Source organism: Thunnus albacares, chromosome 3, assembly GCF_914725855.1.
Source record: "Thunnus albacares chromosome 3, fThuAlb1.1, whole genome shotgun sequence".
Taxonomy (NCBI): domain Eukaryota; kingdom Metazoa; phylum Chordata; class Actinopteri; order Scombriformes; family Scombridae; genus Thunnus; species Thunnus albacares.
In genome coordinates, this window is record NC_058108.1 from 2,837,413 (window position 1) to 2,862,795 (window position 25,383).

Below are 25,383 nucleotides of genomic sequence, written 5' to 3' on the forward strand. Positions count from 1 at the left end.
TGATGTTAAATAGAAACAGCCTGAGTGGGGTGTTTTTCAGTGAGGTTTTTTTTTTTTATGTGTGAGTACTGTTACAAAAGTGTGCTTAATGGCTTTTGGCGTCGCTACAAAGATGGAACAACTTGGAAACTAGGTCATGACAGTCATGAGACCGAGGCAGCAAAGCAACCAAGTAATACCCAAAACAAGAATTTAAAGTGCCATGGTGCATTTGATAAAATTTCATCCACGCAACCCTGCAGAGCACAGCGATACAAGCCCATTACATCTTCAGAGGTCTTCCATGTTGTTGCCTCAGAAACACATCAAAATGAAAGTCCAGCTTGAGTCTCGTCCTCTCCAGTCCTTTAAAAACAGCTTGAAGCCACCCCCCTCTGTCCCGCTCTCGTTTCTGGTCCGACAAATTGGAATCTTTGTCTACCCCCTGCATGCGATGGCAGCAATTGACAGTTTGCTTTCCTTGTTCTGGCTCCCAGCGAAGAGAAGCAACAATGAAAGATAAAAGAGGAGAGGGCACATGTGAGTAGGAGGCTGAATTAAAGTGTAACGCAGAGAGGAAAGAAGAGATAAAGCAATTGAAGGTGTGCTCAAAGATGACAACAAAGAAGAAAAAAGAGAGATCAGAGAAACCACAAAACAGAGGGGTGTAAGATATCTGGAATCAACCAACACCACATACAAAGGGCCTCTCCATGTATTTTTAAAATCCAATTATGAGTGAGAGAAATGCATTACGGGTGGGCTGGGGAGCTATTTTCCCAGCACACAAACCTGTTTTGCTGTCTCTCTCTTTCTCACGATTCGTTTCACACACACACACACACACACACACACACACACACACACACACACGTTTCCCCCAGACAAGATGCCAGTCAGCCAGCAGTCTGCATCTAATTGCTTGCTGTGGTCAGCAGTCCTCCGCTCCGTCATTACTGTGCAGAGTCTCCATTTCTGCTTTCCCTAACAGGATGATGCGACTTTTAGTGTTTGAAAGAGACGCTCTTTTTTTGTCGGCCATGAAGGAATTATCTGAATGTTTCAGGAACGCAGAACATCTATCATGAGAGGAAGCACCTCAGTAATTTCAAATATATGAAGAAGAATGAAGATTTGTTAACACACTACAAGCTATAAAGAATTCACTGAGATTTACAGTCTGTGAATTATATGTAACATACACCATTAATTTGTATTGATCTACTGTAAAGCATTTCTTTCCTGTTTCCAACGTTTCCCTACCAGATCCTCCATCCATTTATCTTAACCCAACAATTCTACAATGCCCCAGAGGTTTAGGACAGGTCAATGACATAGCTATTCACCTCTCTCCCTCTCCCTCTTCATCTTTCTCCCTCTCTCTTCCTCTCTCTCTTGCCTCGTCAGGTTAGAACAGTCTAGTTGAGCCTTGTGCGCTGAAAGGCATCATTAATCAAGCGCTCTGAGCTTTGGGGCCCTTCAGCTCCCTTTAATTACTTTTGTTTTATGTTCCCACCGACATCCACATTCATTTATTATGCCTGGACAACACACCGCCGTCCTGTCCAGTGTGTTGTCGTTATTGTGTTGTGTGTGTGTGTGTGTATATACGTGTGTGCGCACACACAGGGGGTGTATCAGTGCACGTGTGCTGCTGTTAAAGATGCTGAAAGCCGATAGGAGATAGTCTTAAATCACACCCACTCATCTGATAATAGGACTAGCATATTGATTTCTTCTGCATGCTGAATTTACTGCTCTGATTGAGGCGGATCAGAGAGGATATGCAGGGGAAGGCGTGCAAAAAAAACAAACAAACAAAAAAACGCCTTACGAAGACAAAACGCAGGCTGGAGAGCCTGTACTTCCCCGGAGTCTAGTGACTCTTTGGGGAAACATCAGTAACGTTAACGCCAAGACCTAGTTTCATACGGCAACTGTTGCTGAGTAACTGTTCTCACTTGAACTCATAAGAATATTTGAGATAATGATTCTTCACAACACAGTTATTAATGTCTGGGGAGTCCTGTGTGCTGCTCCATGCAACAATAAGTTACTGTTACTTCACATCCAAATGGAATCGTTTCAAAAAAATCCTCCATCTTTCTTCTATTTTCAAAGAATAATCTGGTTTTGGAGTTTTGTGTTACAAATTGTACTGTTGCATGAAAATGTCAGGATGTTGTTTTTTTAGGAACAGAATAGTTAATAGCCTGATGAGCATCTTTTTGACGTTAAATAATTAGTTTCAAAGAGTTTCAAGTCCAAAATTTGGGAAAATTGTCAAGCCATACTATAGAAAAGCATCTACTACAGTCCTTCAATCAGAGCCACAACTTTCAGGCCCCTCGACATCATCAACAGCTGCTCTGACATAATTAATATCTATAATACCTGGCATGTTCTCGGGCTTCTCTCCAACTCTGTGCCCTTTTAACATTCAGGTTTTTCCCCAACTAACAGTTCCCCTGCTTTCAATTGGAATTAAAAACCACCACGGCTTTACACAGGATAACAACAAAATGTTCATGTAGTTCTACTTTACAAAGTCTAAGGCAGACTAATGGATGTAGCCTAGCGAGCAAACTGCTGCATCTGCTACAGTAATGGAGGGACTGAGAGGAGTCTCTGAGGTAGAGGTACACTGCATAACACAAAAAGAAACACAATAATCAAATAAAGTCATCGTTTGATCATTAATGTCACCATCCATGTCATCAGCAAAAAACCAGGTCCTCAACATGAAATAAGACATAGAGTTGTTATTTCATGTACATAAAGTTTGTGAGTGTCTTACAGTAACTGTATCGTTCTGTCTGTCTCTTTAAAGGCTGCAACATCTTTTACCCTCGAAACAGCAAACAGGAGACAGACAGGCAGACAGACAGACAGACAGACAGACAGAATCATTGAGGTCGACTGCAGTAAACTATGACAATCAGTCGATAAGTCTGCAGCATAACGTTTTCACTCAGGCAGTAAGAAAATATCCCTCATCTCACGTTACTGCCATGTTGGGTGTGGTGTAGTGATGTGACTGCTGACAATCTTCAACTCAACTAGTTCATCACCACAGTCAGCTGGTGACTTTTCTTAGAGAACCTCTGGACTGTACAGACAGACTCAGATGGGACTATCCTGTTTTAATCAACCCCGACTCTGCTAATCAAATAATCATCCAGATCTGAACAACTTTCATTGTGTTGTCTGCATCCAGATAAAAATCTGCCTCATCTCAGCATGTTTAACATCTCTAATCTGTTTATTGGGTCAGCAACAAAAACAACTTTAAATTAAAAAGTTCAAATCTTTCGTCCAGTGGAAGCCAGGTTCTTCTAACTCACCCGTAGTTACAGCTGATGGGTGACAGCGCACCACCCTGCCATATTCCCCTCACCCCCCGGAGGACTGTTGAGCCTTACTGAGCAGCCGTTTAACCCAGATTAGCCTCATACTCTGATCTCCTGTTAGATATTCAGCTCAGTTACTCCTCTTCTTATCCCCTCTTCCTCCACTCTTCTTTTTTTCCCCTCCCTTCGGGATCTCTTATCTGTGGGCAGAAACCGTTTCACCATGTCAGAGCTGGCGATATTTGATAGCGTAGGTCGGAGAGAGAGAGGGAGACGGGGCAGAGTATGAGACAAGCGAAGCTAACATTTATCATTAATAATTCATTGTCGGCTTTCTGTGACCATTACAAATAGAAACACAGCATTTTTGTCCAGACTGTCATCCGTGGTGCTTCAAATGAAGGCTGCAGAGATAAGTGCATGTTTTTGACTCTCTCTTGCAGATAAGCCTGTTTTTGTAAGCTTCTTTCCACCATGTATCACTGACAATTTATTAGTCGGCCTCTTGAACGTCGCAGTCATTGACAGGAATATCTGAGAAGTGTCAAACAAGATCGGGGTGTCACCTTTTCTCAAATAAGACCGGTATGCCCTCAGGAGGGATATTTTTTTTCACATTTTCTGCATTAAAACTCCTGAAAATATATTTAAAAAAATCCTCCAAGGACTCTGTTTTTAAATGATGCTTGAATGCGAAGCTACCTGCTGTCGTAGGAAGTCAGATTCTGAATGTTGACAGTTGAAGGCGACTGTCACGCTCTGTTCACCTTATTGACAGATTGATGTAAGTGGGTGATTCACAGGACTGGTGATACATTATTAGAAGAGAAAAAAAATCAAAGCTGAAACACCTCAGCACTGTTAAGATTAGATTGCTTTTTTCGGGGGATAAGTAGCCAAAATGTAGACGACATGACATCTCATCCAGTGTTTCCAATGGAGCTACAATACAGGAACGTAACAGAGGAAATCTTCTTGGCTGTCAAGGTTTCACTGGACTCACCATTAACGCCAATGTTCAACAAGTATACAGAAAGAAATCCATCATAAAGGGAAACCAACTTCTCCACTGTGAGCATCTTCAGTAGTCCATGAAAGGAGTGAGGTTTGATTAGACGACTCTCGAGGGACTTCAGTGATGATGAAGGCGGGAGGAGGCATTGTGACAGATCTTGTCACAACGCTGACACGGCCAGGAAAGAGTCTGAGAGCTGAGGAAGTGGACTCTGCCACCTTTAGCTCTTGTTAATCCCCCTGAGCTCACAGACTGACCAGACTGAACACACTCACCAGTACAGACAAGGGCATAGTGAGCTTTCCCTGTGTGTGTGTGTTTGTGTGTGTGTTTAAGAGAGCACATGCACATGGGTGTTTTTATGTCTGTGTTATTTGTGATGATGCACAGTTGTGCTTCAGTGATGTAGCAACCGTTCACCTGGAAACTCTATCAGTGCCCTAAACCCCGAAAGGGATGGTTTTTTTTCTTATTCCTGACATTTTCATGTCATATTTCTCATGCTGCACTTGTAACTGCTGGTTACTGTTGTTTTTTTGTCTTCTAGCATTTTTAGCTTTTGTTTATTCACATCTGCAGATACTGTACGTACTATTATGGAATGGGTTTGTGCTATTAGTTTTCTTTCATTAAGCTTGTTGGAAACACAGAATAACTCCCAACACCAAGATCACCAGATCTACTGTCATGAAAGCTCAGCAGGAATTAGTGCTGCGCCTTGCATTCAGTTTGTGCTCACAATCTGCGTACGCATAGCGTGTAATTTGCTAAAGCAGCAGCTCAGTACGCAGTGAGTGCCTGGTACGACCCTCCTGGTGCAGTCTGCAAGTCAGGCAGAGAATGAAATTTTTCTGAGGTCACCACAGAAATGTTAATTTTGTGATGTTGATTCAAGAGCATGTCTCATTTTCTCAGCTCCGCCTGAGAAAATTGGCCTTTTACTTAGAAAAAAAAAATACAATTAATGCAATAGAAGTCATGTTTCAACCTCAAGGAAAAAGAAAAAGCAGAAAGAAAAGCAGTTTAATGTGATGTAGTGGTGACCTAAGTCTATAAAATCTGTTAGTTATAGATGTTGACATGCTTCAAATCCTCCACCATCATCTCTGTCACCAAAAAAACAAGGAGCATGGGTCATGTCACATACATTAATGCAGTTATTTGTGTTATTACAATTGCATATAACATATACAGTTTATACTATTTATACAATATTTTAAAACTCAGCAGCTCTTTTTACTATGTTTACTATGTTTTATTTTTTTATTGTAAACTTAATTTATACATTTATACCTGTCTATTGTGATAGCTGTATTTTTCTCTTGCGTTGTATAGCTACTGGTGTTTTCTCTCCCCTTTTTTAATTGATATGCACCACAACACGAAACCTGTTTCTGATTCTGATTCTAATATATTTTTCAAAGCAGCCATAACCAGTCTGTAAACGGTTCATTAATGATAAATAACACAGCATGACGTTGCTGTAATTACAAATGATTGACATGACATGAAGACATGTTTACGGTGTGTTATAAATCACTTACTTGCACAAATCAGATCATCCACAACTGTTTCTGAATGTGTTCATGTCATTCTAAATGATTACAACTATGTTATAATATCAATGTCATCAATCAAGTTATTGTCAGAGCTGTTTAAAACTACATTATAGCGTTAGATGTACATGAAAACATGTCTGTGTTGTGTCCTTACAGATGTCATATCCGAGTGATTGACACGTTTGGTACGGAGCCGGCTTACAATCACGAGGAGTACGCAACGCTGCACGGCTACCGGACCAACTGGGGCTACTGGAACCTCAACGCCAGGCAGTACATGACCATGTTCCGTAAGAACCAAACGCTTCCTTACACCTCAATCTGGAAACACGATACATACTGTCACATCAGGTTTTTAATTCTATAATATGCAGAATATGTCAACATATTTCTTAAATTCTTGAACTTGTAAAATAATCAGTTCAAGCATTTCAAAACATGACAGTTAAATCTCTGAACTGTCACACAGAGAGAGAGAGAGAGAGAGAGAGAGAGAGAGAGAGAGAGACAGAGAGACAGAGAGAGAGAGAGAGAGAGAGAGATCTGTCAGTCATCAGTTATTGTAAAAACAAGAAGACATGACACCAACTCAGTGTTTTCACTTTCTTTGACAGGTCTGGCTGCTTGTTCACATTAATTTGAAGTAATGCGTTTAACGCAACTATTTTCAGCAACATCACTGCGTCTGTTCTTCAGCTCGTTTGCTTTCCTACGTCTTCTTATTCTCTTTCTGTTTCACGCTACGCAACGTGTCTGATCTGCTGTTTTCAAAGTCTTCTCGCTGCTCCTGACTGAATCACTGACTGTTTAACTCTTCTGCTCTCACGTCCAGCTCTAAACAGTGTCAGGCTCCTTCAACTATACTTGGCTCTGGACAGCGGGATCATTATAACATCGATACGAGCCCTACTGTAGATGCCCTCCTTTCACTAAGCTGTAATGACTGAATGACTCAACCTTTCTCCATTGCTTCATAATTTTAGCAGAAATGATAAATTAATACTTTTATTCAAAATATGACAATATGACAACTGGCAGTAAATGTGAGGATGCAGTAAACTAATAATACTTTAACTTTAAATCAGTCTAGGAGACCCGTGACAATACATCTGAGGCTTCCATGGAAAACAGCAGCTGGCTTTATGACAATCACTATTTATTATACTTAGGGAGGCAATGATCACACTGATTTAGCCGCTGAAGTGAAGCAAACAAGGATATAGTGCTCTTTTCCCGTCTTTCCTCTCTGTCTCTCACTCACAATGAAACTTTCTTTCTCCCCATCTCTTCTTCTCTCTTCCTGTATCACTCTCTCTCTCTCTCTTTTTACTACTCCCCTGCCTTTTCCTACCACTCACGTACACACACGTTCAGCTCACACACCAGACAACTCATTCATGGGCTTCGTTTCGGAGGAACTAAACGAGACGGAGAAGAGGAACATCCAGCAGAACAAAGTCAACAACATGGCCGTAGTGTACGGGAAAGAGGCCAGCATGTGGAAGGTACAACCAAACAAAAATAAATAAATAACACGCACACAAATCACACACAGATCCTGGATCTGTACCAAAAAAACCTGATAGACTCACTGTCGCTGTATCTTTTGTTCTTCAGTGTTTCCATGCACAAGATAAATGAATTTCATGGAGGGCAAAAACATATATTATAAAAATACTACATGTATTTACAGTACTTTTATATCCTCTTGTGTGCTTGTCTCACAAGATAGATATACCTGTATAATACCTTAATACACAGATACATATATTATACACCTGAATGTGTGCAAATAATGAGTTAAAATTGTATTCTTAGTCTGTGTGTACACACACACACACACACACACACACACACACACACACTACCTCCAACCATATACTGCAGTGTTAACAGAAAAATACAATTACAGCTTTTTGCACGTCCCGCTGTTTGCGCCATTACAGCTCAGCTTCATGTGGCACAATAGTGCAGCTTTAATTTACAAGCAATTTTCCTCTCAAAAGCCGTCTGCTCACTCCTCTGCATATCGTAGGAGAGCACAGTTGTGCCTCTATTGTTAAAATGATTATAAAGATGTTGTTTGCTGCCGTTACTTTCCACTGTCTGTTTGTACAATTCCCTGCATTTCTTTATAGTCGTGGCTTATGAAAGAGACGAGCACACAAGGGAGATGAGCAGATATAAAAGTGCTGTAATGTACACTAAAAGCACAGTGAAAAGGCCGAAAATATAACGTGTATTATTTTTTCTTTGTTTCCTCTGTTGTTGTATTGTTTCTTTATCTCACTGTCACTTTTTCTCCCTTTTCTTTCTTTGTGTCTTTTGCGGTGGACCATCATATCTGGCTGCTTGCTAATTAGCTTCAGGTAAGACGTTGTTACGTTCATAATCCTGTTAAGTCCAGCTCACACGTTATTAACATGCCAAAGAGTAAACACACACACATACAGGCATTGACACAAGAGCTGCAAACTTGTCAGGGTCAAAAAAAAAGTGATTTATGAGAGGCTACTTTTTGCAAATTCACAAATACACTCGTGTGCACCTCTGCATTCAAAGGGACAACCGCCGCTCTTCAACAACGATTATCTTTCTGTCCTCTTACTTGTCAGAAAGCACGAGGAGTCATTTGAAGGATGTGAGTTTGGGTTTTTTAACACAACTTTTACAACTATTGAGAACACAGCTTGGCTGGAGATGCCAGTGCAGCACTAACGGATGATGGCGGTCCTTGCTAGAAGCTAAATCTTTTCATCAGTGTGCTTCTGTTATCTTTTACTTGCTGAGAAAATCTCAATGAATTATCTGTTAATAAGTGTGTAAATAAGTGTGTAAATAAGTATATGTACTGTATGTGTAAACTATTTTTTTTTTCATGCAGCTTTACAGCACAGCAAAGCATACTTATTATGATTGCTAATTCAGTACATGTTGAGAGCGTTATCTGGGACACACACACACACATACACATACACACACACACACACACACATACACACACACACACACACACACACACACACACACATACACAAACGCACACACACAGCTGCAAGTGCAGGTTATGGAATCTGCACTCATCCACTCTCGTGTTACTTCTTCTGCTAATTCATGTTGTCTGCTGCACTTAGCGCTTGAGCTAATCTCCTAATTGGCTGGGAAAATCCTCACAGAGGAAGCTATCGATCGCTACAGCCTCCAATTACAGCTGCGGGGGGGCCACACCACAGCACTGGGATACAGTAAGCTGCTTAACACCTGACGGCCAGTCAATACTCAGGCCCTGGGTTACGCTCCATTCACAGGATTCAGTTTTTGTTGTTAACTGGCGCTGATTTGTTTTTTTTTGGTTTCCCCGTCATCACGCTCAACCTTGACTTTGAAAGTGTGCCCCTCTGGCTCTCTTTTCACACACAATGTGATGTTAATATTCTGTGGAATAATGAGCAGGGAGCACAGTGCATGAACGCACAGATCCCAGCGAGCGCGAGTAATGTTTTATCACACCTTTTCACACTGACACAAGCCCCGGCACAATCATTTTATAGAAGAGATGCGTAGCCAAGATATGTCCTGAAAATCAAAAATCTGTGAGAAAACAGCAGCGCGGTCGCAGTAGAAGTAGTAGAGGTTGCTTCAGCCTGCGTCTGTGTCTTCACCTCTGTGTTTCCCAGCCCAATTTGCCCACAACCACACTAAAATGTAACGTTTATGTAGTCAGAGCACTCTGCAGCGTAGAATTAAGATTAGAGCGCAGGAACGAGCTGCTGTTTGCTTTGATCGGTAGCATTTATAAGCTCCGCTAAATCACTTACTCTTTGTTTGCTTGTGCAATAACAGAAACCAAAAAAAAATCCCAAAGAGAACAAGTCAATCATGAGTTTGGCTTTCTTGAAATACAATATAACTAATCAAGTATAATTGGCTGAGACTGTGTCTGTCCTACTTCTTACTAAATGATGACTGGATTGTTTTCTTTTTTTATCTGAGAGATTAGATTTTTTCCTGTTTCCTATTGTATTTTTGGGCAGAAATCTTTATAAAAAATGCTGGTGTTGCGTTCACTATGGATGTAGTCTTGGATTTTGCATACACTATACTGTACACACATACTGACACTGAAGGCTGACAGCTACACACAGACAGCAGACAGCTCACACAAAGATCAGAGACAAAACAAACACAGCGCTGTACTCAGACTCAAATCCTTTAATGATAAACTTCTCTGTGCGATTTCTTTTCTAACTCCCACTTTCTTTCCGTATACCTTCCTCTCTTCACCCCTCGCCCTCCATCTCACCGACCCATCTTTTTCACCTCCTCTCCCAGCAGGGTAAGGAAGGTTTCCTGCAGATTCTTCACAGGTACATGGAGGTTCACGGCACAGTGTACTATGAGACCCAGAGACCTCCAGAGGTCCCGGCCTTTGTGAAGAACCACGGCCTGCTGCCACAGCATGAGCTGCAGCAACTGCTGCGCAAAGCAAAGGCAAGATACTGAAGAAAGAAAAGAAAATATGACCACACAGACTCTTCATCTGCAGCTTGAATTCTACAGAAACTGATTTTGACGGATAGTTTAAATTGAAATACATACATACATGCATCACATCAATAAAATAACCTTCTCAATTCTTCCCTGCTAGCTCTTCATTGGCTTTGGTTTCCCCTACGAAGGCCCAGCCCCTCTGGAAGCGATAGCAAACGGATGCATCTTCCTGCAGCCCAAGTTTCAGCCCCCTCACAGCTCGCTCAATCATGAGTTTTTCAGAGGCAAGCCCACTTCTAGAGAGGTAAGCTCATTACGTTCATCACTCTCCACTATCGGTCGCTGATGAGAATATTTTGGCCACCGCAGCTGCCAAGTAACTTCATTCATCAGTAGATTCTTTCAAAGAACTGGCACAAACTTTAAGTGCAGACAGCATATGTTAGTGCTTGATAAGAGGCTGGAACATGGAGTACAAAACGACTTATGTTGCTATTAATTATTGTGCACACAACTTTGGAGAAAATTTCTGCTACACATTCTCCGAGCCCAGCGCGTCTCTAATAGCCCTGAGAAGCACATCTCGCAAACGCTACAAATAGCTGATGTGCTTTGCTGCACTCTATTACATTAGAGAAATGTTATTTTCCCAGATGTAAAATTATCATTAACGGCACGTCTTTAAAACAGTAAAATACCCCAAATAAAATACTTTATGATTATTGATAGAATCCTCATCATCATCAGCATCATCCTCCTCATCCAAACTCCAAGCAATAACCTTTTAAAGCCGTTTGACATTTGTTTATAGATTATGCATGTATATTCTGCAGGTGTCCTCCCAGCACCCATACGCAGAGCAGTACATCGGCAGACCTCACGTCATGACAGTCGACTACAACAACTCCCTGGAGTTCGACTCTGCCATCAGGGAAATAATGAGAACCAAGGTGATCTCCCCCACGGTGCACTGTAACTCACATAGTATATAAAGTATAAAGGTTAGATAAATATTGTATGTATGTATTATTATAATGACGGTTTTCTCTGGAATGCGAAAGACTTTTTTATCCGTTCAGTTTTCCTTTGATCAAATCAGTCATTATTTTTTTTGAATATTAATCAGTCATGAATTTTTGAATATGAGCCTTTGTTGTTCAGCGGCTCGCTGCGGACTGCACGACTGTTTCAATCTTTAGTTTCACAGCCTTCTCAGATCTAAAAAACAAAATCTCTAAGATGTTCTATGTATGGACAAACACATCAAGTCTCTTATCTGACTCATATCTGTATAATGTGATACAGAACAGAACATCAGGACTGTGATAACGAATCACTCTACTCTGTCTTACTCTGTCTTACTTTCCTCTTTGCCATCTGGAAGCTGTGATCAAGTTTAAAGTACTGGAGCTGCTGTTGTCACTATGAGTTTACAACAGCACAGTTGCTTTGCTACAGTGGAGTTTTTCAGAGCAAACAGTACGTAGGTAGCAGAAAGTACTGAACTTTCAACACAAGAAATGTGGGCTGATAGAGAATATGAGGGTGCTAAGAACTGCCAAGAGTGGGAGAGAGGTTCATCAAGGAGTCATCTGGAGAGATTAAATCTTTCTGGAAATACCACAAAAAGAGGAGAAAATAGGAAAAGAAAATAGAGAGAGATCAACATACAGACAGAGAAATGAAAGACTGAGACATAGATCGACTAAACATCTGCAGAGTCACGAAAACTTTCTGTTCTCATTAAAATCGAAGACTGATTTGACAGCCAGTCACATTTTTCACTCTAAAATAACCACAACATAAACCTTTTAAATTTCAACTTAAGTAATGCTTATAAAAGATGCTTTTCTTTATACAAACCAAATAAAAAGTGCAAACTGATACTTTGAGTGAGAGATTACTGCACTGCAACGTCCAGAGAAAGCATCATCTCAGGCATCCACTCAGATATTTCAGAAATAAATCTGCCTTTCATCATTACAATCACAAAGCTTAAAGGAGGCACATTTACACCACCTCAGCTGTCTTATTATATGTCCAGCAGGTATTCATGAAGTTGTTAGTTCTTATTTTTAGATCTGATTGACATATTTACAGCTGCAGAAATCATGCTCATTGCATAAAAAATTGCTGACGCATTTCATGCATGAGACATTAAACAGATTTGGCGATATTTAATTCCATTTCAGCCATCTAATAGCTAATTCCATATTGTATTTTTCACCACACTCCAACAGAGGATCAATCTCGACTGCATGAAGGGCACTGAGGGATCATGTGCAGCAGGAAGACAGCTGTCTGCATGATCCTTTAAACGTGCTCTAATAGTTTGTGCCTTTAGCAGATTAGAAGCAGTGTGCTTGGAGATTAGAGGAAAGGTGATATCTGTAGAGATGGCTGTGTGTGTGTGTGTGTGTGTGTGTGTGTGTGTGTGTCTGATCTCATCTATTAGTCTTCTCTTAGTCTCTCTTAGTACACTTCAGCAGCTCTGGTTGACTGCTCTGTCTCCGTCTGCACTGTCAGACCACTGAGAGAGAGCTGATGGACCCCTTCACCCTTCACTGGAGGCACAATGCCTCAGCAAACACACACACACACACACACACACACACACACACACACACACACACACATGCAGTCAGATAATATTCTTCTCTTTGCACTTATCTAAGTCCACACACACACACATACACACACAAACGCAGGACCACAATTGGATCACAGAGTCAGAGACACTGAAATTGCTCAAATCAGGCATATCTGCACACAGACCTGCACATTATGGCCATTAACTACAAGCCACACACACACACATACATACAAACACACACTGTGTGTGTGTGTGTGTGTGTGTGTGTGTGTGTGTGTGTGTGTGTGTGTGTGTGTGTGTGTGTGGAAGAGGCTCATGTTCAGTCATGCAGGACAAAGCAATCTCTGGCTGCTTGAAAGTCCTCATGTTCCAATAAATCCTTCTCCATCTTTTTCTCTGTATTTTTATTTGTCTTTTTCTTTCTTTCATTCTTCCTTTCTCATCTTTGGTTTCATCGTTGACTTTCCGTACACTCTTCCTCTTTTCTCTCTCTGTGTTTTTCAGTTTCTGACCCTCGTTTTTTTCCTCCCACCGTCCCTCCTGACCTGATGTTTGCAGTGCAGGATCTTTGTTCTGTCATTGCAACACTCTTTGGCTTCTAAACTTGCACACAGTTCGTAATTCAATGACCCTCATTTGTTGAAGTATTGTGTTGCCATGTTATGGTTCAGTGTTGTGGGTAATTAACAAAAGGCTCAGCAGAAAGTGAAGGTTTTTCAAAACCACACATGAAAAAAGTTCAAGGAAAGTTGAATATTTTTGGTTTGTATTATATTTTTGTGGATTGTAATGTAGGACTGTTATTAGCTGAAACCAACAATAAATATTTTCACTCCATACGGCCTTAAGGGTGTAAACAAATATGAATACATTATTCAGATATGCACAGATGAGACCTTATGAACAGATACAAAAAACATGCAAATTTTCAGCGACCCTAGCTGCACTTCCCAGACCTCCAATCTCCTGATCGACACAGTTTACCACAAACGTAACACCACTTCCTCTAAGTCATCACTCATCATACACACCTTTATACAGGATCTGATCATCTGATCTGATGTCTGTTGAGGCCAGACGTCCATAAATTTGTTTAGAAAAGCCACTCCTTATAACTTCACATCTTGTATCATAATCATTGGTTTCAGTTTTCTGGAGAGTAAACCGGTTGGTTGTCTTCACAATGTGAACATAAACTTTCATTACGTTTCATGATGTTCACCCAGGTGACATTCAGCGACACTCATCCTCAATAGCTTTTAATCAGTTTTCACCAGTGTGAAATAGAGCTTTAAGTGATGTCTGGTCTGGTCTGATATTGACCCTGCAGGACTGGACAGAAGATGGAACCATGTGCTTGCAAACAGGCCAAAGGATCTTCTTCTATATTTTGTAAATCATTTTTCAATGTCCTATTGAAATTTCTAAGTTATTTGAAGTTTTGAAATTCGCAACTCAAGAGCTATCAGCGTTGAGGTGGAACCCGTTATTACATCACACTCAACAGTGAAATCAAATATGCAGGAAGCTTTAGCATTAGCACTGCTGTAACTTCTGTAGTCGGAGTTTCCATTACAGCCTGATAACAAGCAAAGCAGGACACTGGAAGTGTTGTTGGTTGTTCAGCAGCTAAAAAAAATCTTTACAGCCTTCCAGAGAATGGAAATTAACATGAAGAATGGCTGAAATTCATTTTTGGAGACGATCTTCCCTCTGTTATTGGCAGGTGGTTGTGTGCGTGTTTGGCACATTTTACAGCCGACTATCTGCTTAATGAGACTCAGAGCGCCGCAGGATTTTCAACTTTTTGATCTTCAGTCTTTTGATGAAGCTTTAAAAACGCTGTTTCTTTCTGTTACTCAGCTAAAGGAATACAATATATCTGTGCTAAAGCTAAGCTAGCGACCTCCAGCTATATTTTTACTTTGTTAGGAAACTTACACACGACCTTAAAGTTCTGAAATATCTTTTTGAAATCTCAACTGTGCAACAGCAGAAACTCTGTTCCATAGACTAGATGCTATATGATCTTACATCTCCAGCTGCAGCCGTTACTCCAGGTAAAGATGCAGTGTAAGGTACTTTGCATTATTCATTAGGTCGTACTCCGATTAGCTGGAGGTGAAGGTGGGATTCACACCTCCAGCCAATTAGAGTAGGTGGTCATTAATAATGACAGCCTGCCGGAGGACAGAGGGGGAACTGGCTGCAAGGAGAGAAATCTAAACAACTTTTGATGAATAAAATGTCACAGATATGTTTAAAGTAAACCCAATGTTTATAGAAATTTGTCAAAAAAGGCCTTAATACCAGATCTTTAACATTCATCTGACCTTCCTTCTGTTATATTCACAAGTATACCAGAAGTTTTTAAAGAAAATCATCCTCCAACCTCCCATTCTATGTTCATTATTGATTTCTACCCACAGCATTAACAGTTACACAGCCTTTATTTAGACTCAGTTTAGACTTTTTATTTTATATGATTTAATGCAGAAAACTTCAGACAGATATTTTTGCAACATACACACACAGAAACAGATAGCAGCTTTATACTTCCTGTAAGTTCGCTCCTGTAAACGAGAGCTTACCTTCACTGGCTAAGTAAAGACAAACCAGGAGAAGAGATAGAAAGAAAAGCAGAACCCTGTCAGATAGATAGTTATTGCAGAGAGCTTGTTTGTCTGTTCCTCCTGTCCATGTGTTTACTTCCTGCTCCAGCTTACAGAGTAGTTTAACATAAGGCTTTGATCAGATTTGCAGTGTGCGTAACTTTTTAAATTGCATCATCCCTGCATACTTGCTTCTCAGTGGTTTTCACTTAAAATGGGCCAAGTCTGACTTCACACATGGTTGAACATTAGACTGCTCTGATTTCAGATTGGAAATGCAATTTAGTGAGTCGTGTATCATTTACAAATCAGGTCTTTTGCATTAAGGCATAAAGACAAGCCTCTTCGATCTGTCTGAAGTCTGAAGTCTGTTCATTTCTTACACTTTTGTTTCAGTCATTTAACTATAAAAGAAGGAATCTCTGTATGTCTCTTTGTCTGTATGGATGTGCGTCCTTCGCATATCCCGACAACCGTCCCGATCGACTTCACACTCGGCAGGTGTGTTGCTGAGGATCCAAGGAAGTGCAATTTCCAGTTTGAAGTTGTTTGGATGAGCAGTTCTTGAGAAATATATAAAAATATCTCATAAAGACGTTGCTACTGCTTCCTCTTCTTCTTCTGCCTTCTTCTGGAGTGGAAATACAGACAGCACCGCTCTGCCATTGCAACCCACACTATGGTCAGAGATGGAATTACATCTGTAGTGATAAGAACTACCACAGAGAATGAATGGAAAAAGTTCAGAGTTAAACTCTACTATTAGTCTCTCTCTGTCAGTTTCCAGTTTAAGATAAATAAGCTACTCAAGTGGAGTCCCAGAATAAAAAATCAAGAGCTGGAGATGAGCATAATAGTGCCCCTTTAACTATTTAAAATCAAATATGAAGCTTAAATTGACATCTTTATTATACAGTGTTGCTGAATTTCAATTAGGATATCAAGTAGTTTATTAAATTAGCCATTATTTTTTTTATTAATCCTAGCATTTTAGTCGCAGCAATTTTACATTCAGCCACTTATCATGTGATCGTGTCAGCCAGTTTGTTAGCGTGTACTGAACATGTTGATATTAGTGAGAAACACAAAAGAATATATACAGTGTCGCCAGCTCTAATTAAGCCAATCAAAAAAGTGTGTTGTAGTCATAAAACCAGCACATCACAGCAGGGGATGATCTATTAGTATGCAAATAAAGCCTAATGAGTTTCCAAGCAGCGACATACTGTGATTAGGCCGAGCAGAAATCTGACAATAGAGACATTCATCTACTGAAATTGACAAGGAGTAGAGACAATTTATCGCAATTACTGAGAACAATGAAGTGACAGCAAAAAAAAAATGAGAAAAATATGGAAATAATAATGGTTTGATGTATTTTCAGGTTGAGCCATATCTGCCTTATGAGTACACCTGTGAGGGGATGCTGGAGAGAGTCCATGCCTACATCCAGAATCAGGTGAGGTCCTGTCCATACAAACATCACTGTATATAACATCTACTCTGTTAAACAGTAGTCCTCCCTCTCTCTCATATAAACATTCATACACACTCTTTTCACAAGCTCTCAAACTCCCTACTCTGTTCAATATTTCATCATTGTGTGCATTCAATACCCAGAACATCGTGTATTTATGCTTGTGTGTGTGTGTGTCTGTTTGTGTCTGTGTGTGTGTGTCAGTGTCTCTATACTCCACATATGTAGACTTGTGATTAATCTACATGCTAACTCTCATTACGAACCACATATCTGCCCTCCAGCTCTTAAGCAGAAGGTCTACTGACACTAATGAGGAGGGATGAGTAAGGAGAAAGTAGAGAAGTGTGGGGACGATGATGATGATGGAAGACTGGGATAAAAGAAAGATATTTGAATAATGCCACACTAGATGTCAGACAAACTGCAGCGGGTCTCTCAGCAGCCTTTGTCTGCTCCTGACTGGCAGCTAGTTTAGACACCAAAAGTTCCACTGCGGCAGCATTTATACTGTGGAAAGAGAAACAGGAGAAAGTGAAACTAGTTTCATGTTTACCATAAGATTTAACTAGAAACCACTTATTCTACTGTACTAAATAAAACTTGAGCACATATGCATTAGTAATAATGATACACTGACCTACTGTAGCAGCTGACTCATCACCTTCTTATAATTCACCTCACACTCTCTTTGCCTGTCTATCATATGACACACATATATATATATATATATATATATATATATATATATATATATATATATATATATATATATATATATATATATATATATATATATATAGCCTATATAGCCTCTCTCTGTCCTCCAGTGGGAGGGAGAGAGGCTCTCATGAACATGTACAGCTATTTGCAGCTGCCATACAACATTTTTTTCAGTTTGTCAATAAACAATATTTGTGATATCAGCAGCAAAACTTGCTATATGTATTGGGTCATATTGCAAACCATTTTCTCCACTTGAAGCTACAGCCTGCTCTATGTACTGATACCGTAACTATACTTTACATCCCTGGTTTACAGGCAGAATGGGAACAAACACCAACACATTATTAAGATATGAACCAGTAATGAGTTCTGAACAGATACGAACAGCATCCAAATTTTTGATGTACTTTTGTGTAGAAGGACAACCAGCTTGTTCTTTAATTCTGTTAACTGATCTTTGATTCTAAAGGAAAATAAGTTCCTGAATTTGTAAGAGCGAACCCTCGGTCTGCAGAACTGACCTCTGTAACCCTCCTAGTGGGGGTTCGATCAGTTCCTAGAAACCATTTCAATAAGTTGAATTACGACACAAACTAAAAGCATGAAATGACCCTTAAGGCCACTTGGACCGGAGGAAAACAACTCCCACCTTATAGATGGAAGACAGGCTCTTATCACCAAAGCCATAAACTAATCCACATTCAAATCTGAGACAAACCTGAAATTCATGTAAATGAAATGTCTAATCATCATCTAACTTATATCATGTTATTTGTCATGTGAATACAAGAAGAATGGTATAACTTTCATATATGTATGACGATCTACTAAAGAGATAGAAGACTTAGATTGTATTATCCTTTTATACTAACAGGTAACAGTACTGCTCCTCTATTGACAAGAGTTAAATCCCCTCATGTGAAGAGTTCATGAATGTTTCTTTGAGCTGCAGTAAACAGAGGTCACTGTTTAGGACAAGAACTTACAATTGTGAGACTGATTCATTGATTAAACTGAACAAGGGTTAATGCTTCCTCCTGGTACTAACTAATCCTAACCAAAAAGGAGGCGGTGCCTTAATGACGAGGTAATTCATTAAGAAAGTATTAATACTGTTTCTGTTACTCCATTTACATCTTCTGAGATTCATATCTCAGTAAATATTGAAACACACATATCATACACACAGCTATACTCAGCACAGTTCAGTCTTCACAGAATGAAGGACAAATGTCCATAAATCCATGTAGAGCTGTCTGCACACTTCCAATATACTGTAAGTCCAAATACGTATATTTAATTAAATTAAAGAGATGCAGATAAACACTACAGACACAGTAAAAGACACACTCTGCCATAATAATATGATCACACAAACTAACTCTACCATATCCTTCACCTTCAGGACTTCTGTAACCCAGAGCCTCCCTTCATCCCAGCCAACCTCTCCAGACAGGGGTCTGCAGGTGGCAGCAGGATTACAGGACCTCTGTTTGTGACCCTGCCTAATTCCACAACCCTCGGCTGGGCGTCCAATGTGACGGCTCCCCCTGCCTGGCCTCCTCTAAGCTCTCTCAGGCTGCTCGTGTCTCAAGAGGGACAGTCCTGTGTGGAGGCGTGCCAGTCAGCCGGTTTCATCTGCGAACCTGCTCACTTTCGCTTCATCAACAACAAAGAGGCGCTGCGAGGGTATGTCAGCCTTAAGTAATAACGTCCGTTGCAATACATGGTATGTACCTGGCTGACAAACGTAACACTGTATGTGCCAGAAAGTTTAGTCCCAACAAGCAACCTCTCTCCACCCACATACTCCACATGGCCACACAGATTTTTCAATAAAAGCAAATTCTGCCATCAAATTTTTCATATTTTTACTTTTTAATACAGAAACATTTAAACGCCTCAATCACAGTCTTCAGCCTTTTATTATGCTACAAAGTCCTGATGATGTGTTGACACTCACCGGCCACTTCAATCTAATGCAATCCAGTAAAACAGCTCTGCTATAAACTCTACATTTACAAAGCTTCTACGTTTTCAGTTTTTGTTGACATTGTCAGAAAGGTGATCATTCTACTTTATGTTTATTATTGAGGTCGTAGTGGGTGCTGGTGGTTTACTGTAGTGTGTATTATATTGAAAAGTGTTCCTAATATTCTGCCACCCTTATGTATTTAATGGAGTGGACAATTATTTGGGTATTTTTTCCTCTTTCAGTACAAAGAATTCAAATAAAATCACAGACCCTGTTTTCTAAAAGGCCTCTAATGATTATACTTAATCTACATTAAATGGTAGGATAGAAATCTACAGTGTGTTTTTGCGCTGCCTGGATGGAAAACTTTTTTTGCAATTTTTGGTGATTCATTGATGTGAGGCCAACAAAAAAGAACGGGGCCCATTTCCTAAAAGCATCTTAAGGCTAAGATGATCATGAAATCCATCACATGAACCTTTTGTTTCCAAAAAAGGAAAGATGCTCTTTTCAGTGGAATATGTAACATTGCTGGCTTCACCAAGCTGCTAAATTAATACCTTTTTGTCATTCATACATACTGTACGTAGGTGTCTTTTATGTTAATGTTACTCACAACTTTACTCTCTCATAGGAGGCTGAGAGCATCTCCAGAACCAAAAACAACATGCTTTATCTAAAGTGGACATTTGTAGAAAGGGAGATTTCCTTTTTTTTATTCTAAAGCAGGTCTAGGTGCTATATATACTGTGAGAGTATCAAAACGCTCAGTCCATACAGAAACAGCCTGTATTCAGACACTGTGCCTTTAAACTTCTGTAATGTTGTGATGTCACAACTATATACATGTGACCATGCGACATTTAGGTTCTGTATCTTCTCTTTCTTTTTATATAAGGTGCGTATGATGTTTGCCTCATGCTTATATTGCTGTAGGTCCACTGTTTCCACTGTTTAAGAGTAACAGTGATCTGTTTACTGCACATTAAGCTTTTTTCTATTGAAGTATTAAACATTTCTTTGCTCTTACTCTACATACTGCGTTGGGAAACACGTGTAGAAATTTATGAGCCTTCATGGAGACATTCTTAGAAAACTCCCCCTCTAGGATCGATCATTAACAGGAAATAGGTCCAGATTTATAGTATAACTGAGAGGAAATGTTACATTAAGAATCTCTTAAAAGATGTTTCATCAGTGGTGCCGGAATGAGTTTTGAAGTGGGGGGACATCCACCTTTGGATGATGTAATATTCATGATCAGCCATAACTCTCCTGTCTCACCTTGTACACAGTCACATAGTTTAGTGATTAATGTTACACAACAGCGTTTGCACTGCGATCTGTTTCAAGGATAAAACATGAGACGCTACTTTTGCTCAAAAGAAAGTTGAAAGAAAGAGGCTACGATGAGCCCTGCAAACCTGACGTCTCCTTCATAAACAAGCTGAATATCCAGTTATAACCGACCGGTCTGATGTGTGTAGAGGTGTGTGTGCTTATTCTGGTGTTGTTTTCAGTCGATTTAATGAAGGTAAACACAGTGAACAGCGCTGCGTAACGGCACTGCAGTCTGGCGCGACACTTCTCAAAGGCTGCAGATTCATCAACGTATCAGTCCTGCTGCCTTCAGACGCTGCAGACATTTAATGAAGTGAAGAAGAAGCTTTTCATACAGTATAAACAGCTGTGGACAGTAGATACTGTAAGAATCACCCACATTCATTTACAGATCGATGCAGATGCTTTAACCACATTAAACGTTGTTTTCTGTGCCAAGTTTTGGTTGGAGAGTGTTTAATTGAAATTATTATGATTTATTTCAAGCATTAATCTGTTATTGCAGCACGTCTGCAGCAAGTATTTAGTTTGCCCTCGTTGATAAAATCACCAAAGTGGCAGCAGAGTGACTTCGCTCCAGAAACAGATCATCTAAAACACCAAGAACTTGCCCATCGCTGCCTATTTCTCCTCCCAGCAGTTCACCACCCAGTGTTGTATTTGGTGGTCAAATCAAATTATTTAAACTAGTCTGAACTGGCAACCATAATACTCACTGTCCTCTGTGTTCTGATTATGATTGGATTTAAAGGTCCAACATGTTAGGTTTAGATGTTATCACTGTGACCCTAATACCTGACTTAGATGTTACCCTTTTGTTACCGTAACATCTGAAAGTGTGGGGACAAAACGTCTCGTTGTCCCTCCTATACATAGAAACTCTACATTCACACTGAGAACAGGTGAGGCTGAATCTTCCTGGTTATTTATTTGGTTTACTGCACCAGCTCTTGGCAGGTGAAGCAGAAACTTCACTTCAGACGTTGGAGCTGTGAGACTTAAAGCCTGCTTGTGTGTGTGTGTGTGTGTGTGACTCTCCTCCAAACACTCCTCTGCTGCCTGATTCCAGCTCCAGCTCTTATTCTTTGCTCTTTTATCACCCTCCAAGCATCTTTTTTCTTCACTTCTTTTCTGTTTGTCTCGGTTTTACATCGTCGCTCTCCTTTGTTTCTCTTCTGTTACTCGTCCTTGTAGCTCAGGACTGTTCTCTCTGACACACTGACATCTCATACCTGCCTCACAGCTTCTCCAACTTCTTTGTCACTTCTTCACTCAAATCTCAAATTGGCATCTGTAGTGTGATGAAAGTGATGAAATCTTTCTGTTTTCCTGTCTCTACCATCCATTTATTTTTGAGGTTATGCCAATTCCGCTCCTGTCTCAAATCAAAAAAAGACTTTTATCACCTGTATTTTCTGACTCATCCTTTGAAGAACACGGCAGGCATATTTTCCCTGTGAAGAGTTATTTAAGTGTGTAAACAGACCTCCGCTCCTCTCTTTCACCCTGCAGGTTGGAGGTGCAGTGCGAGGTGGTAGACTCCGAGATCAACCACATCCTCCCGGCCTTCTCCGTGGTGCGACGGGAGTGCGGCCTCCAACGGGATCCCCTCCTCTTCAGCTGTGCAGGTCACTCCCCCAAATACAGACGTCTTTGCCCTTGCAGGGACTTCCGCCGCGGCCAGGTAGCGCTGTGCAGAGACTGTCTATAATGACGGGGGAGCACAGAAGACAGACACAAAAGAATTAGACACAGATTGGCAGGTGGGGGGGTGGGGGGGGGACGGCAGCCACAGGCCAGAAGGGGCTGTGATAAATTACCTTATGGTGCAGAGAGGCAGCTTCCAACCCAAAACAGTAGATGTGGGATGATGAGGAGCAGGTATGCGAGGTGCCAGGATATAAGGGAGGACGTTGGTTGAGTGTAGTTGTTCTAACAGCTGTTTTACTAGAGACATATAGTGGTAAGACTCCCTAGAACAGTGCTCCCATGACTACAGGTGTCTTTACAACCAAACTTTCACATTAACCCACCAACTACAGGAAAATAGTCTGCTTCTGCAAGACGCTGACAGCTAACACAGTGCGTAACATTTCATTTTTGGGAACCGCGTCACCAAAACTAATGGGTTTAAGGTGGAAGACGTATACTGGAAGGCATGTGTGTTGTGACTGCAGGGAGATTGGGACTATAGTGTCATTCTATGACAGAGCCTTCAAATATCTCGGCTTGGAGAAGGCAACCTCGGTTCAATATCCAATCTCCTCTCTGCACTTGGACAAAGGATGATGGACAACCGGGTTATCTCCTTTGCTTTTTCTCCCCTCCTCCAGTGATGGACAGAGTCATTTATCAGACTGAACCCAAAGTCTGAGGCAACATCGGTCAATGCAATCATCTCTGGTCGCAAAAGAAAAGAGGAGGAGGACAGAGGACAAAGATAAAGGGTACAAGATTATTTTTCAATAAATAAGCCTTTAGAGCTCTCAACTGGATTTTTAAAGAGTCCTCTGGGCTTTATGATGGAAAAAAAATAATAAAATAAAAAAAAAAATCTGAACGGATCAAAGTGTTGAGGTGTTTTTATGTTGCGTTTGGTCTTCTTTCGGTTCCCTCCGAGCTTTTCAGGTTGGAGGGTTTCTTCTCTTCTCACCTCCAGCTTCCATCTGTTACAATCCCCCCCCCACCCCCACCCCCCAAAATCCACATTCATCTAGATCTCCATCAATCCATCCAGCTGTAGGGAGAGATATTTGATCTTTTTCACATGAAGTCGACAGCCCGCACAGGTCAAAGCTGTCGATAAGAACTGTGGGCGGGATGGAGAAAATAATGGATGAGGGGAGAAAGAAATCAGATGTCAGATGCCAAACATCAGTAATTTTTTTCAAGCCAGCACAGAGTAGCTGCATGTTTTCCCTCAATTCTTTATGAACTAAATATCATTATTAATATTTGGACTGAGAGATGTGGTTGAAAGCTCTGGAAAAGCTAGAACTTCTTTAGTTTTAGGTTTTTGTTTACAGGTTAGACTTTTGTTCACTCATCCTCCAAACACAGCTTCCTGTTCTCCTGACATACAGTATATGGTTGCCAATAAACAAAGCATAAATAATATTCTGAACATTTTAACACATTTAATTATTAATGCTGTTAACAGATTATAAATGAGAACAATAAAGTATCATGTTTTTTCCTCTGGTAGCATCTCAGGGAGGGTAAGTTGTTGACTCGTGCTCCCCTGAGACGTTCACTGGGTGTGGGCCGACCAGACATCCTGCTTTGTTCAGGTCAGCTCAAATTTATGGCCCCCGTGTACACGTGACCCAAATCTCTGACACTTCTGTCCTCCTTTTTCACCACATGTTCCATAAAGCTCAGGTTGTGTTTTATTCTTCCTGGAGCGCATTTTTATTACTCTGAAATTCAGGTGTTTTTGTTATTTATTAACGCTTTCATGATTCATTATATTTTAGTATAGGTCAGCGCAAAATGCTTAAATTTAGCACAATCAAACTGCTATCAGGAGGAGTTAGTTTAATTTGAAAAACCCCCAAAAAGCCATTTCAGTTTGATATTTGGAGGTTTGTTTAATATGAGCATCTCATTTTCTGTGTGTGTATTTGTGTTTATATTAACCAGAACAGTAGTAGTGAAGGCCATAATACTCAATACACAGTTCTTTGATGAACTATTAAGTCATGACCAGTGTGTCTTACAGTACCAGTCAAAAGTTTGGACAGACTTTCTCATTGAAGTGAATGGGAAGATGCGTCCAAACATTTGACTGGTACTGTACATATAATAGGTTTGTGTGTGTGTGTGTGTGTGTGTGTGTGTGTGAGAGAAACAAGAGGCTCTCCTGGTCTGAATCCCGGTGACTAAAGCAGAATTCAATGAATAATAAATCACAAGTGTGAATACCAAAGTAGATTCATCAATTCCTCATTGACCTGCACTAACATGGGGAAAGAAATGTCACCCCATTCACCAGCTCACTGTGATTTCAATTTAACACCAGAGGCTATTCAAATCGCAATGAATACTTCTCATCTCTGCCATCCATCCATCATCTTGAGTGAAATATTTACAGTGATCATAAAAAAAGCGGTAAGGCCCCATGCAGAAAATCTGTTTCCTTCTCTCCGCGGTCACGGCACATCCGCGCAGGCTGCAGCCGATGGAAAGCTTCCAACATCACGTCCGTAAGGATAATGTGTGATGATATCACATCATGATTCATTCTTTCATAAGGATTAAATGCT

The 25,383-nt window shown here is 40.4% G+C and overlaps 1 protein-coding gene across 6 annotated transcripts in view; it reads left to right on the top strand.

Annotated features, from left to right (window-relative positions):
* The window catches only part of LOC122978785 (alpha-1,6-mannosylglycoprotein 6-beta-N-acetylglucosaminyltransferase B-like), a 121,762-nt gene extending 98,063 nt beyond the window's left edge, over positions 1–23,699 (top strand). For 2 of the 6 annotated variants that reach the window (XM_044345775.1, XM_044345778.1), the window contains exons 10-18: positions 6,060–6,193; positions 7,278–7,408; positions 8,267–8,272; positions 10,236–10,394; positions 10,552–10,698; positions 11,228–11,344; positions 16,984–17,058; positions 19,208–19,491; positions 22,631–23,699. In XM_044345775.1, the coding sequence (XP_044201710.1) occupies positions 6,060–6,193; positions 7,278–7,408; positions 8,267–8,272; positions 10,236–10,394; positions 10,552–10,698; positions 11,228–11,344; positions 16,984–17,058; positions 19,208–19,491; positions 22,631–22,829 (1,252 nt within the window). In that variant the 3' untranslated portion in view covers positions 22,830–23,699. The remainder of the gene's footprint in view (positions 1–6,059; positions 6,194–7,277; positions 7,409–8,266; positions 8,273–10,235; positions 10,395–10,551; positions 10,699–11,227; positions 11,345–16,983; positions 17,059–19,207; positions 19,492–22,630) is intronic. The other 4 variants (XM_044345779.1, XM_044345776.1, XM_044345781.1 and 1 more) reach the window with 4 other exon arrangements.
* The last annotated feature ends 1,684 nt before the right edge of the window (positions 23,700–25,383 follow it).